Source organism: Muscardinus avellanarius, assembly GCF_963383645.1.
Source record: "Muscardinus avellanarius genome assembly, chromosome: 11".
Taxonomy (NCBI): Eukaryota; Metazoa; Chordata; class Mammalia; order Rodentia; family Gliridae; genus Muscardinus; species Muscardinus avellanarius.
In genome coordinates this window covers 20,819,418-20,833,262 of record NC_137797.1, presented here as the reverse complement: position 1 = coordinate 20,833,262, position 13,845 = coordinate 20,819,418, and the positions used below count along the sequence as shown (strand labels likewise).

The window sequence follows — 13,845 nt, the reverse complement described above, 5'->3', positions numbered from 1 at the left end:
TGAAATCAGAAAATATACATCTTCTAGCTTTGTTTTTGCTTCGAGATTGTTTTGGGTATCTAGAGTCCATATTCCATATCAGGATAGATTTTTTTCTGAAAAATAAATATATGATAGTTTCACCTAAAAAAAAGAAAAAAAATATTCTCTGGTAAGAAAGAAAGCAAAAAGAAATATTGAAATGTTATCTTTAAGACATCAAAAGCTTGGTATCAGACAAATGAAACTGTTATGTGAGATTATCATTTTTAATTTTGGATAAATTGCTATAATACTAGATGTCAACCACTAAGCCAAGCATGGGAGGGAGGGATGGGGAGAGAATGGGGTGGGGATCGGGTGGGGGCTGACTGGGCGATGTGTGCATGTATATCTACAAAAGTTTGTATCCCACTATGATGTATGAATACAGTGCACCAATAAAATAAAATTAAAAAAAAAAAGAAAATACAAAAGTTACCAAAGCAAAGAATAATGGGGAACTGCACACCACAGCATGTGTGAAGGCACTGAGTTTTGCACCCAAGTTCTACATGCTGGAGAGTTCTACATGGTGTATAGGCCCTGACCCAGCCTATACACCACCTTCCGTAGGCGTGAGGGCACTACTTACCTTTTGATATTTCTACTTGCTCTCAGCAGGAACTCTACACTTTGCACCTCTACCAACACTATTAAGACCATCATGGTTATTCCTGGCCTCATTCTTCAAACTCCTGACTTCATATGGCTTTCTCCATCAATCGTCCAACTTATACCCTTAATCTATTAATCTCTAATACAGAGAATCAGTCATTTGCTAGATTAGTCATTAGCCAAATCTTTTTCTTTTCTTTTTTTTTTTTTTTGCGGGTTTGGGGATGGAACCCAGGGGCATTCGACCTCCGAGCTACACCCCCTGCCCTACTTTTTATTCTTTATTTTGAAACCGGGTCTCACTGAGTTGCAGAGGGCCTCCTCACTAAGTAGCTGAGGCTGTCCGCGAACCGCGATCCTCCAGGTCTCAGCTTCCCGAATGCTGGGATTACAAGCGTGTGCCACCACGCCCGGCTTAGCCAAATCTCTTTTTCTGAACCTCTTTGGTTACTGCTGTCTTCCGGCTCCCACCTTGACTGCGGATGGAGGATGCTGTGGAGCCTGTGGACCTTTCCTCGTTCCCATCTCTGTATTATTAGGTTAGGAAGTATGTGTTTCCTTGCTATTCACCCTCCGACACAGCCATATTCCCCTTCCCATTTTTAATCTCTACAACTTGTCTGTCAGTCTCTTCTCCGTCTCCATATTTTAAAGAGCGCCGCAGTGTGCTCACTTCTTCCCATCTTTCTAGGTCACCCTTTGTTACCCTGGCATGCTTAAGCTCTGTGCCAACCTTGGTTTCTCTAAGAGACATTTCCATAACAATTATTTCATTAAAATCTTCATACATATGCCACTTTCAACCGCCCTATGGGAAAATATTAAATTTATTTAATCTGGTCATTTATTACCCAAGATTTGAAAAGGCTCATATCTGCCTATATCCTAACCAGGAGCAAAGTCTTACCACCCCATTTTTAGAGCTTCCTCTGACCCACCAAGAATAGATTAAATGGTTTTTTTTTTTTTTTTTTTTTTTGGTGGCACTGGGGTTCCTGGAAGCCCTTCTACCTCCGGGCTACACTCCCAGACCTATTTTATATTTTTGAAACAGGGTCTCTTACGCCAGCGCGGCTGGCTTTGAACCTGCGCGATCCTCCTGTCTCCGCCTCCCAAGCACGGGGATTACAAGCGTGCGCCACCACGCCCGGCTAGATTAAATGTTTTTCTAAATGTATATGTCCATAGTGTGTCCTGCTTAATCCTGTCTTAGCACAAGATCAAGTATGGATTTAAGGCAGAGATCCTGCCTTATTCACCAGAAAGCCCAATGTTGGATATAGAGTAAACCATAAAGAAGTAGCTGTCGAATAACATTTGGGCCTAATGACCATTGGGATTCCACAAACTGTTTTATCTTCCATGAACCCTTGATTTCAGGGGGACTCACAACTTTGGGTATCCACTTAATCAGCCTTCCTGAGCAGCATCCCCAAGTGGTCAGCCAAGTCTTCTCCAAAGCCAATAGAGGCTCCCAGCCAGGATGAAAAAGAAAAAAAATATTGGTCATGTATATCATAAGTATATATGATATATAAAGTATATTTTTCTATACATAGTATAGGACCATAGAAATATGACTTTCTCAGTTGGCCAAAGGACAATAATTTTTAAGTGTTTTGGTTTCTTAAAAAAAAAATTACTAGAAGCAAGGGGGGGGGGTGCTGCACGCCTCTTGTAATCCCCACGCTTGGGAGGCGGAGACAGGAGGATCGCGCTGGTTCGAAGTCAGCCGCGCTGGCTTAAGAGACCCTGTTTCCAAATAAAAAATATAAAATAGGTCTGGGAGTGTAGCATGGAGGTAGAAGGGTTTCCAGGAACCCCAGTACCACCAAAAAAAAAAAAAAAAAAAATACTAGATGTGAAGACTGGCAATTTCTGCCTTCTAGGATCATTGAAGAGTACTGTCCATTAGTCATCCACAGCTCCTGACAATAGTGCCACATTTTAGTAATTGAATTCCCAGGACTATTAAAAACAATGTGGCTGGGCGTGGTGGTGCACATTGTAATCCCAGCATTTGGGAGGCTGAGATGGGAGGATCACTACTTAGGTCCTTTGCAACTCAGTGAGACCCTGTTTCAAAATAAAGAATAAAAAATAGGGCTGGGGGTATAGCTTGGAGGTAGAATGCCCCTAGGTTCCATCCTCTGTACTGCAAAACAAACAAACAAACAAACAAACAAACAACAAAACAATCTGGCTGGTGTAGTGGTGCACACTTGTAATCCCAGTACTTCGGAGGTGGAGACAGGACTGTGGGTTTTAGGCCAGCCTCAGCAACTTGGAAAGGCTCTCCACAACTTAGCAAGACTCTGTTTCAAAATAAAGAAAATTTTAGTTCTTTTTTTTTTTTTTTTTTACAAATGGATAATTAGTTTTCCCAATACTATTTATTGAAAATGTCTTATCTCCAACATACATGTCTGGCACCTTTGCTGAAAAACAACTTGTTATAAGGATGTGGATTTGTTTCTGTATCTTCTATTCTGTTGCATTGGTCTTTGTGCCCATTTTTCTGTGCCCATACTACTGTTTTTATTACTGTAGCTCTGTAGTATAATTTGAAGTATAATTTGAAGAACCAAGCCTCCTCCATGGTTCTTATTGCTGAGAATCGCTTTGGCTATCCTGGGTCTTTTGTTTCTCCATATGAAATTTATGTCTGATTTTCCTAGTCTGTGAAGAAATGACATTGGTATTTTGATAGGGATTGCACTGACTCTGTAGATCACACTGAAATCAAAGAACTACAGTAGTATAAGCATATCCATGTTCACAGCAATACACTTTACAGTAGCCAAATTATAGAATCAACCTAGGTGCCCATCAACTGATGAATGGATTACAAAATTATGAGAAAAACATCCAATAAAATTTTACTCAGCAATAAAAAGCAAAATTATGCCATTTGCAAGAAAATGGAAGGACCTGAGGAACATTATTTTAAATGAGATTAGCCAGTCACAGAAAGTGAAGGGTCATATGTTTTCTCTAATATGTGAAAGCTAGGAAGTAATTGGGATAGCAATGTTGGACTCCGGACAACGCAGGACAAATTCAGTGGAGGCAGGGAGGTGGTCTGAGGGAAGGGGAGAGGAAGACTGGTGTTCATTAATGGGATTACTACCCTCAACTATGTGTATATATATGGATATACCAATGGCAATCTCAGTAATCTGTAATGAGAAATCGAGGAAAAGGGAGACTGGGCGGGGCACCACGTGCTGTGTGCATGTATGTCACTGTTTTTTTTTTCTTTTTTTATATTTTTATTTTTTTAATTGGTGCACTGTATTCATACATCATAGTGGGATACATACTTTTGTAGACATACATGCACACATTGCCCAGTCAGCCCCCACCCGATCCCCACCCCATTCTCTCCCCATCCCTCCCTCCCATGCTTGGCTTAGTGATTGACATCTAGTATTATAGCAATTTATCAAAAATTAAAAATGATAATCTCACATAACAGTTTCATTTGTCTGATACCAAGCTTTTGATGTCCTAAAGATAACATTTCAATATTTCTTTTTGCTTTCTTTCGTAACAGAGAATATTTTTTTTCTATTTTTTAGGTGAAACTATCATATATTTATATATTTATTTTTCAGAAAAAAAACTATCCTAATATGGAATATGGACTCTAGGTACCCACAACGATCTTGAAAAAGAACAAAGCTAGAAGATGTATATTTTCTGATTTCAAGCCATATAAAGCTACAATAATTGAAACAGTGTAGTAATATTCTAAAGGCAGATATATAAACCATTGGAGTTAAATAAAAGCCTAGAGCTAAATTCTTCCCTATATTGTCAAGTTATTTTTGACAAGGTTTCCACGAACATTTGGTGGTGGGAATAATAATCTTTTAACTAAATATTATTGAAAAATAATAATTACATGGAAAAGAATAAAGTTGGACCCTTACCTAATCCCATATACAAATATTAACTCAAAATAGATAAAAGACCTAAATATAAATCTTAAGACTATAAACTTTTAGGAGAAAATCTGGGTTATAAAACCTCACAACATTGAAATTGGCAGTGATTTCTTGGTTATGATTTCAATGGCACAGGCAACAGAAGAGTATACAAACTCCCTAAAAAAATAAAAAACATATTGTATATCCAAAGACAATGTAAACAGAGTTAACAGTTACTAATAGAATGGGATAAAATATTTCCAAATGCTATATCTGAAGGTATATTAATATTCCAACTAGAAATCCTAAAAATTAACAAACAATAAAGGCAAACAATACCCTTTAGAGATAGGTAAAAGACTAACATAAATAATGAATCTCCACAGATAACCAATCTTAGTTGTCTGTTGGATGGAAAATCTTGTTTCTCTAGTTCTGATGTGTGTTATCTATTTCTTCTTTGTAGTTTATCTCTTTAAGTATTTTCTCTAGTGCTGGTTTTGAAGACATAAATTCCTTCAGTTTCTGTTTGTCATGGAAGCTTCTTATTTCTCCATCTAATTTGATAGAAAGTTTTGCTGGGTAGGAAATTTTTGGCTGGAAGTTGTTTTCTTTCAGAATTGGGAATATGTTACTCCAAGCCCTTCTGGCTCTCATAACTTGGTTTGGGAAGTCTGGAGTGATTCTAATTGGTTTGCCTCTGAATGTCACTTGGCCCTTTGCTTTTGTTGCCTTTAAGATTCTCTGCTTGGCTTCCACATTGGTCATTTTGACAATTATATGGCGTGGGGATCCTCTTCTCGGATCCTGTCTAAAGGGAGTTCTATAAGTTTCCTGGACCTGCGTATCGACCTCTTGCTCTATGTCTGGAAAATTTTCTGCTATTACTTCCTTGAAGAGATTGTTGATCCCTTTGGTTTCACTTTCTTTTCCCTCCTCTATTCCAATTATTCTTAGGTTAGCTCTCTTAAAATTGGCCCATATTTCTTCAATATCAGATTCCTGCTGTCGGATATTTTTTTCTAGATTAGAAATTATGCGTTCATTTTTGGAATGATTATCTTCTAAGAGCGAGATTCTGTTCTCCATGTGTTCTAATCGGTTGTTTGTGCTTTGAATTGAGGCCTTTACTTCATTAATTGCATCCTTTATCTCTTTTTGGCTCTCTCTGAGTTCTTTTCGAAGCACCTCTATTATTTCTACAGTTATTTTCCTGATTTGATCTTCTAGAAATCTCTGATTTTCAGTTTTATCGGGTTCTGATGTTGTGGGGTTGTGAGCATTGATTGCTCCAGTATTATTCCTCTTTCCCATGATTTTGGAAGTTTGTGCCTTCTCTGGGTTCTTCCCTTGGGTCACTATGACTTCACTTAAGGTGCTCTGGATCTCGAGTCTGTAGTATCTCAGACCCCACTACTCCTTTACTGGGTTGCATCACAGAGTCTCCGACCCAGGGAGTCGATAGAGGCTGCTTTAGACTGTGGGGGGTGCCTGGTTGCACGTTCTCCTATGGTGTGATATCACTGCCACCGCCCCTCTCCCGCTGGGTCAAGTCCCAGTGAGTACAGTACTGGGATTTCTCCTCTGGAGCCCGCAATTTGACTCACTGTTCTTGAGTACGCAGATGTAGCTGTACTGGATTCGGTGAATTCTCTGCTGCTGCCGCCGGTGGCAATATGGCGCCGCTGCTACGCCCTCGGCTGTGGGGCTGGCGTTTTTTTTCTTGGTTTTGATTTCCACTCTGAATCCCTGCAGCGTGTGCTGAGCTCAGCCACTGCGAGCTTTAGATGCTTCCTGCGCCGAGAAATCCCGCCTCGCTGTTCCGCAGCGGCTCCCCTCGGCTTGTTGTGGCCGTCCCATGAACTCGCCGGTGCCACCGGCAGTATGGCTGCTGCCGCGTCCTCGGGCGTGAAGCCGCTTCCTCGGGCGTGAGGATCTCCTCTGTGGCTCTGTTCTCAGTCCGCTTTCTCTCTGGAGCCTGGTGATTTTTTTTGTTTTCCTGGTGATGTTGTTTTCTGGCTTTGAAAGGCGCTGATTTTGTAGTAATGGAGATTTGTTGTTAGCAGGGCTCTTAAGCCCCGCTTTTCTCGGTCGCCATCTTCCCGGAAGTCTTGTATGTCACTGTTAACATACGTTATGTTGTGAGACTATTTAATATGCACCAATAAAAGCATATTAAAAAATAAAATAGGGCTGAGGTGTCGCTCAGAGGTAGAATGTCCCCGAGTTCAATCCCTAGCACAAAAACACAAAACAAGACAATCTATAGCTTGAAGTTTTGGCCAACTGCCAGAAATCTTTTTGAAATACGTAGTCCTTTAGTCTTTCTTTTGCTGATAAAAATAAAATATGCCACCAGATTTCACTTACCGTTGTGAATATGAGACAAAGCAAGTAGAAATACTGATCTCAGGGGCAGAGACTGTATGTGCCACCTACACGTTTGCCTTCAAAACACTTTTAAGAATTTTTCACTTACTATCTTCATTGTCATGGCAGGTTACTCGAAAATTGCTGTAATTTAATTTTATTATGGGTAAATTCTTAGGTGGGGAAAAGGACGAGGAATAGGTCCCTGTTTTTCTTCTTGTGTGTTCCTCTGTCTTCTACTTTAGAATGGAACTCTCTTAGAGAGGGATGATGTTGTTTTATAAAGGGTGGGAAAGTAAAATTAAATGTGCCGCAACCTTATCCCTACCCCACTTTCCATCCTTTAGGAGTGATATAAATTGTCTGCTGAGACTTGGTTAAGTGAAGGAATTCTGGCCTAATAAGTTCAATGTGTTAGAAATTCACTGTTTCAGGCTAGTTCTTTACATATTCTGCCTTCTCTAACTTCACTCAGAAGTTTGGGTTGTAAGCAGAGGCACAGAGGGACACCAAATTTTGGTTAGGAGCCAAAGAGGAGTGAGGAAATGCCTACGCCAGTGCTTTTGTTGGAGTTCTTGCTGGAAAGCCAAGCCAGGGCAGGTTAAACAGTTTAGGATGGACTAGTGTCAGTAGATCTGATGGGCTTGGAACACGGGGCTGTCCCTAGTTGTGTAGTATCTGGCCCTGGATTTACTACAGAGGAAATACTAGCTTGGTAGGAGAGAATAAGGTAGGTGGTTGGGAGGTACGGGCTCTGCATCAGTTGGTATACTAAAGTTATGCTGCCAACCGTGTAGTTGGCTATCTTTAAGGATTAGCCAGCTCCAAGAGAGAGAGGTGGGCTCTGTTAGGTCGATAAGGCCACAGGGGCTATAGCACCAAGAGTACAGAAAAGAAGAAAATATAGTCAATATAATTGGCCCTGGAATGAGTGGGCGCCAAATTGATAAAATGCAGGATTTAAGAACACAGAACCCTTGGGAGGCTGAGACAAGAAGGCTGCAGGTTGGAGGCCAGCCTCAGCAACTTAGTGAAACTCTGTTTCAAAACAAAAAAATATAAAGGGGCTGGGGGTATAGCTCAAGGTAGAATGCCCCTGGGTTCAATCCCCGGTACTACAAAAAAAAACACAAAAATCCCCCAAATCCCAGAACCCTTTTAGTATTTAAACTTTTAGATAAAGACTCTTGGTGTTTCAGCAAGGTATCTCACTCCTGGGTCCAGTTTCACTGATTTATTTCTCAAAAAGTGACCAGAAGGGAAGGAGTGGCTGGCTGGCTGTACAAGCCAAAGGGAGGGCATCTGTGGGCTGGAGTCTAAGCATTTTTCTTTTCTTTTCTTTTTTTTTTTAGTGTTATTCTTTTTATTTTATCATTTTGTATAATAAATATTTTTAAAAAAATTTTTATTGGTGCATTTTAGTCATACATCTTAAAGGGTTAAAAGACTTGTGTAGACATACACGCACACATCACCCAATTAGCCCATACCCGATCCTCACCCCATTCCCTCCTCATCCCTCCTTCCCATGCTTGGCTTAGTGATTGACTTTGATATGTTTAAGTACATCATGTGCTTTAGAGAGTTTCTCTCTTCCCCCCTCCCAACCCCTCAGTTAGGTCGCCTTATTTGCTCCTCTATAGGTTCTCCTTCTTCATCTAGAGTTCCTCCTGTTACCCATTTCTCCCTAGCTTTCGCATATTAGGGAAAGCATCCGATTTCTTCTTTCTTGTGACTGACTAATCTTACTTAGCACACAATGGAATTTTACTCAGCCATAAAGAAAAACACAATTACATTATTTACAGGGAAATGAATGGAACTGGAGGACATTATGCTAAGTGAGATGGAGTCTAAGCATTTCTGATCCAGACCTCATCAAGCCTCTTGTTTTAGCAACGCCTGAAACACTGCACTTCCCTTGAAATTAACGGGGGCTCCCGTGTTACTCAGCAGGGTTATGCTCTAGAAATCAAGTGTCTTAACTTCCCTCCTTAGGAGACGAAGACCACAAAGCCACCTGTACCTGGTATAGGCTGTCTGTTTTTTTGTGTGAGAGCATGGGTACTGGCCAAACTCTTTGTAATATTTTTGATCCACTTTTCTTACACCCATGACGAGCCAGTTAATTTTTGTCTATTTTTAATAACCTGTTATAAAAATGATATTAGGCTGGAGAAAAAAGCTCAGTAGTAGAATGCTTGCCCAACATGCACACGGGCCTGAGTTCAATCCCCAGTACTGTGAACAACGATGGACAGCAACAAAAGATTTGTTTATCAAAGAAAAATGCATTGGAGGGAAAAATGCCACCCCCCCCCTCAATCACTCGGTTTACAAGTAGCATTACTGTTTTTGTAGTGCTATGGTTTTCTCTCTTGAATTAATGTAGTCAATTTTTCCCCATTAGGGGCTAGAATTTAGGTACATCTCAGTCACGAATCTTTTGCTTAGCTTTGTACACCTTCAATGGCACTTTGGCGTCTTTTTTAAATAAATAAGAAGAACCTTATTTTAAAAAGGCAGCGAACGATGCCACTGTCAGCTGTTTCTTATTAACCTCCCTGGATGTTTTAGTAAATGACTCAGCACCTGGACTTCTTAAAGCGGTCAGGTTATTTTGAATCATAACCACATACAATTACTTAAAAGTACTCTAGAAGTTCAACATTAACATTTCTTTCTACAGCCTTGTTTCTGGAGTCAAAATAATTTTAGAGTTGTTGCTATTACCTTTTAAAAACGGAGGCCAGAAGTTATGAACCTCAGTCTAGGAAAGTGGTTCACAATGTTTTCCAGCACGAGAAGCCTTTTTCTTTTTGTTATGCTTGGGATCAAACGTGGGGACGTGCACAGGTTAGGCAAGAGCTCTCCACTGAATTACATCCTCAGCCCATGAAGCTCTTTAAATAGAAAATAACCCGTGATCGTGGCTGGACATCCGGTATTCATTAAGCAAGTACATATACATTGTTGAGGGAGAGCTAAAAGAGGAGTATTAAATGGAAGTGGCTGAGCTACCTTGGGAAACCCATTGTAAAATCCCATATTTTTATTTATAGATTGTATTTCTCTCCTTGTTTCCCAGGCTAAATTCCATTAGTGTTCCCAATATATCCTGCCTTATAATAATTTGACTCGTGTATGTGCCACAATTAGGAATGGATCTAGTATTCTGGCTTTCATCTGAACTCAAGCCAACCTTGGAGTAACATAATAGATATCAAGATGATAGACCCATTTCCACATATCGAGAACTTCTGAACCCTCTCCAGATTTCTGAACAAGCTCTCCAATAGCCACTATGTCTGAATGGGAGTGAAGAGTTAATTGGCATGCATTCGCCCTATCTGTTAGGGTGTTTGGGGGGTAAGAAGTGGCAGATGTAAGGACACCTGAAGTCAGTGTCTGTTAGAAATATGTAAAGAAGTTTGATTTGGGGGCATCTTATCTCAAGACCCCAGGAGACCATGGTTTTTAAGGAAAAACCTTTTTTTTTTTTTTTGGAACCCAGGCACATTCTACCTCCGAGCTACATCTCCAGCCCTAGTTTTCAGTCTTTTTATATTTTGAAACAGGGTTTCACTGAGTTGCGAAGGGCCTCGCCAAGTAGCTGAGGCTGCCTGCGAGCTGCAATCCTTAGGTCTCTACCTCCCAAAAGCTGGGATTACAAGTGTGTGCCACAACACCTGGCCCCTCAGCCCTACTTTTTATTATTTATTTTGAAATAGTGTCTCACTAAGTTGCAGAGGGCCTCACTAAGTAGTTAAGGCTGGCTGCAAACCTGTGAGCCTCCTGTCTCAGCCTCCCAAGTGCTGGGATTACAAGCGTGTGCCAACACGCTGGGCAGGAAAAAATATTTTTTGTTGTTTTTTTGTGGTACTGGGATAGAACCGAGGGACTTTCTATCCCTGTGCTACACTCTCAGACTTATTTTCTATTTTATTTGGAAACAGAGTCTCACTAAGTTGCTGAGAGCCTTACTAAGTAGCTGAGGCTGGCTTCAAACCTGTGCAATCCTCCTGTCTCAGCCTCCCAAGAGCGGGGATTACAAGCATGCGCCAAGCCTGGCTAGGAAAAAAGATTTTGACAGTGGTAGTATGACTGTAATTTTGAGAAACTCTTGAAGTAATTCCATATTCTCCCAGGTATTTGCAATGAGTGGGTTGGAGATCAATGACCTAGCATTTTATAAAGATTATGTATAAGTGCTGGCGAGGATGTGAGGAAAGAGGAACTCTTCTACACTATTGGTAGGATAGTGCAGCTGCTGTGGAGATTCCTTAGAAAACTGGGAATGGGCCGGGCGTTGGTGGCGCACACTTGTAATCCCAGCATTCGGGAGGCTGAGATTGGAGGATCACGGTTCGCATACAGCCTCAGCTACTTAGTGAGGCCCTCTGCAACTCAGTGAGACCCTGTTTTAAAGTAAAGAATAACAATAGGGCAGGGGGTGTAGCTTGGTGGTCAAATGCCCCTGGATTCCACCCCCACCCCCGCAAAAAACAAAACAAAAAACAAACAAAAAACCGGAATGAATCCACTCTATGACCCAGCTATATCACTTCTATGGAACCAAGATAGGCGTACATCAACAGCTGAATGGACTACAAAATAATGGGACACACACATAATGGAATTCTATTCAGCAGTAAGAACAAAATTAGGTCATTTCCAGGAAAATGAATGGACCTATAGAACATTATGCTGAGATAAGCCAGTCACAGAAAGTGAAGGGTTATATGTTTTCTCATATGCAGGAACTAGGGAGTCATTGGGATATAAGAAGGATTTTAGATAATGAAGAGAAATTCCATTGGAGCCAGGTAGGTCGTCTAGATGAAGGGGAGGGAGGGAGAACCAATGAAGGAATCACTTCATTGATATCATGGGAGAATACCAACGTCCTTCTCAATATCCTGTACGGGGAAGCAGGAGTGGGGAGGGAGCTGGGGGAAAGCCCATCCAGTGCTGTGTGTGTCACTATCACTGTAAACTAGATTATGATGTGAGACTAATGCACTAGCAAAAGTATTAAAATAACATAGAAAACCCAATAATATTTATCTACATAAAAATGAAGATTATGCATACAACAGGGGGATCTTTGTTACTGTGACAACTGAGTAGATGATGGGGAAAGGAATAAGTAAAAAACACTGACAAAATGGCAGGACTGCTCCATAGGATGAGGTTTAATGTGTTCGTGGGGTAAATCCAGGATGGGGCGAGACCTCTGAAGCAGCTGCACATATGCCAGGTCCTACATGTGCTCAAACTTAAGAACGAGGAAGTCTTGTTAGATAAATTTAATATCAGAGCTCTAGAGATATAGCTAAGGGATATTCCTACAGATAGTCTGTAACACACAAGCTGGAGAGAAATGTATGATGAGATTCATAATATAGCATGAGGCACTGGTGTCCAACACTCAGGAGAATCAGCTCTGTGGAAAATTTGGCAAACGACTTCAACTTCCAGAGTCTGTATTAATGGAAAAAAAAATTTTTTTTTTGGCAACGTGGTTATCAAAATGACCATACAATACTTATAATATATTTAGGTTATTCTATTTTAATAAATAAATACCTGCCAGGCATGGTGGTGCACACTTGTAATCCCAGTACTTGGAGACTGAGACAGAAAGATCTCAGGTTCATGTCCAGTCTCAGCTACTTAATGAGGCCCTGTTTCAAAATAAAGAATTAACAATAGGGCTGGGAGGGCTGGGCGTGGTGGCGCACGCTTGTAATCCCTGCGCTTGGGAGGCAGAGACAGGAGGATCGCGCAGGTTCGAAGCCAGCCGCGTGTGCTGGCTTAGGAGACCCTGTTTCCAAATAAAAATATAAAATAGGCCTGGGAGTGTAGCCCGGAGGTAGAAGGGCTCCTAGGAACCCCAGTACCACCCACCCCCCCAAAAAATAGGGCTGGGGATGTGTTCAGAGGTAGAATGCTCCTGGGTTCTATCTTTAATAATGCAAAAAAAATTTTAGTTTTCATCTTAGTGGAAGAATGAACAACCAAATACACATTAAAAAAAATATGATAAAAAGAAGTCCATTAAAAAAGTAACTTATAATTGTCTGATTTAACTCTAATGTGAACTTATTCTTAAGAAAGTAATTTCTTATGATTACAGTCTAAATAAAAATGAACCAAAATGAACTTATTTGGCTAGACAATTTCCATCTCCTTTATCATTGTGGTATAATAAAAAATTTATCATCAGTTGCTTCTGGCTTACTTTAGAGGTTAGTAGTCTAGGACTTATTTCCTTTGTACACTGTCTCAAAAATAGAGGTTTCCTAAAACAGTATTAGAAAGCTCTTACTTGTGATGGTTGCAAAGATTAATTCTGGCCAGAGTCTAATCTTGTCTGGATTTAGCTCAATAATAGGATAACAGCTGTGTTTATAAAAAAGATCAAAGTTTTGTACTTAACCACCCTTAAAAGCAGAGACTAGCAGCATTTATTGTCTTTTACTACAAAGAAATAGACACTCTACTCAATTTAACATTATAAATGCAGTTGGTAGAAATGCTTACTTCATAAATCTTTAAATCTAGTTACTCAAATTGTTTGCAAAGATTGAGAAATACCTCCCTTACTATACTTCCTATGGATTTTATAAACTTACATGTGTTACAAGACACAAGGTAGAATATTGTTAAAAATTAGTTGAAAAGCCAACTACCTAACAAAGACATGTTAAACAAAAATAAGATGATCCAGAGAAGTTTCTAGACAAATGTCATTTGATCCAACATAAGACTAACCATTGTTTTTTTAACACCTATAAATGTCAGAAAATAGATTAAATGCTTTGATTTTCCATAAAGTTTGTGTTCATGCATGACAAAGAAACTGCTTAATTGAATGAGTGATATATATATCATAAAAATGGAT

The 13,845-nt window shown here is 40.1% G+C and overlaps 1 protein-coding gene across 1 annotated transcript in view; it reads right to left on the bottom strand.

Annotated features, from left to right (window-relative positions):
- Window positions 1-1,198: 1,198 nt before the first annotated feature.
- The window catches only part of NUP37 (nucleoporin 37), a gene marked incomplete at both ends in the record, with an annotated part of 62,289 nt that continues 49,642 nt past the window's right edge, over window positions 1,199-13,845 (bottom strand). Inside the window, one exon of the mRNA XM_080704809.1 lies at window positions 1,199-1,379. Within this exon, the coding sequence (XP_080560935.1) occupies window positions 1,199-1,379 (181 nt within the window). The remainder of the gene's footprint in view (window positions 1,380-13,845) is intronic.